The sequence below is a fragment of the Bison bison genome, unplaced genomic scaffold (assembly GCF_000754665.1).
Source record: "Bison bison bison isolate TAMUID 2011002044 unplaced genomic scaffold, Bison_UMD1.0 scf7180017864336, whole genome shotgun sequence".
Classification (NCBI taxonomy): domain Eukaryota; kingdom Metazoa; phylum Chordata; class Mammalia; order Artiodactyla; family Bovidae; genus Bison; species Bison bison.
Genome location: NW_011494908.1, coordinates 296,281 through 296,629, shown reverse-complemented (window position 1 = coordinate 296,629; position 349 = coordinate 296,281). Strand labels below are relative to the sequence as shown.

Genomic DNA, 349 nt, shown 5'->3' with positions numbered 1-349 from the left:
GCAGCTTTTGGGGCAGCATCTGTCTCGGCATATGGGCAGCTCCCTCAAAATAAAGCCTGCCATGCACCCCCATAGCCACCTGCTGTTCCATGCTCATGGGCCATGCTACTGCCCCAAATTGCTTGGTTCGAGGCCCAGGCCCCATATCTTGGGCCAATGGGGGGACCTGGAGCAGCCGCCCACAAAGCATATCACACTCCTTCAGCACCTGCTGCAGTGAGGCCCAGGTGAAACGCAACTGTGCAACCATCTCCTCCCGCTCCTCACACACGCGCTGCAGCTCAGAGGCCATGGCCCAGGAAGTCTCCTCTCACTTCTCTACCTGCTCCTGCAGCCACTGGATCTGACA

General features: G+C 59.0%; 1 protein-coding gene across 1 annotated transcript in view; it reads right to left on the bottom strand.

Moving 5' to 3' along the window:
* The window catches only part of LOC104998749, a 4,474-nt gene that overhangs the window by 3,754 nt on the left and 371 nt on the right, over positions 1 to 349 (bottom strand). The window contains 1 exon segment of the mRNA XM_010854078.1: positions 80 to 349. This exon segment is cut by the window's right edge and continues 7 nt beyond it. Coding sequence (XP_010852380.1) covers positions 80 to 349 — 270 coding nt within the window.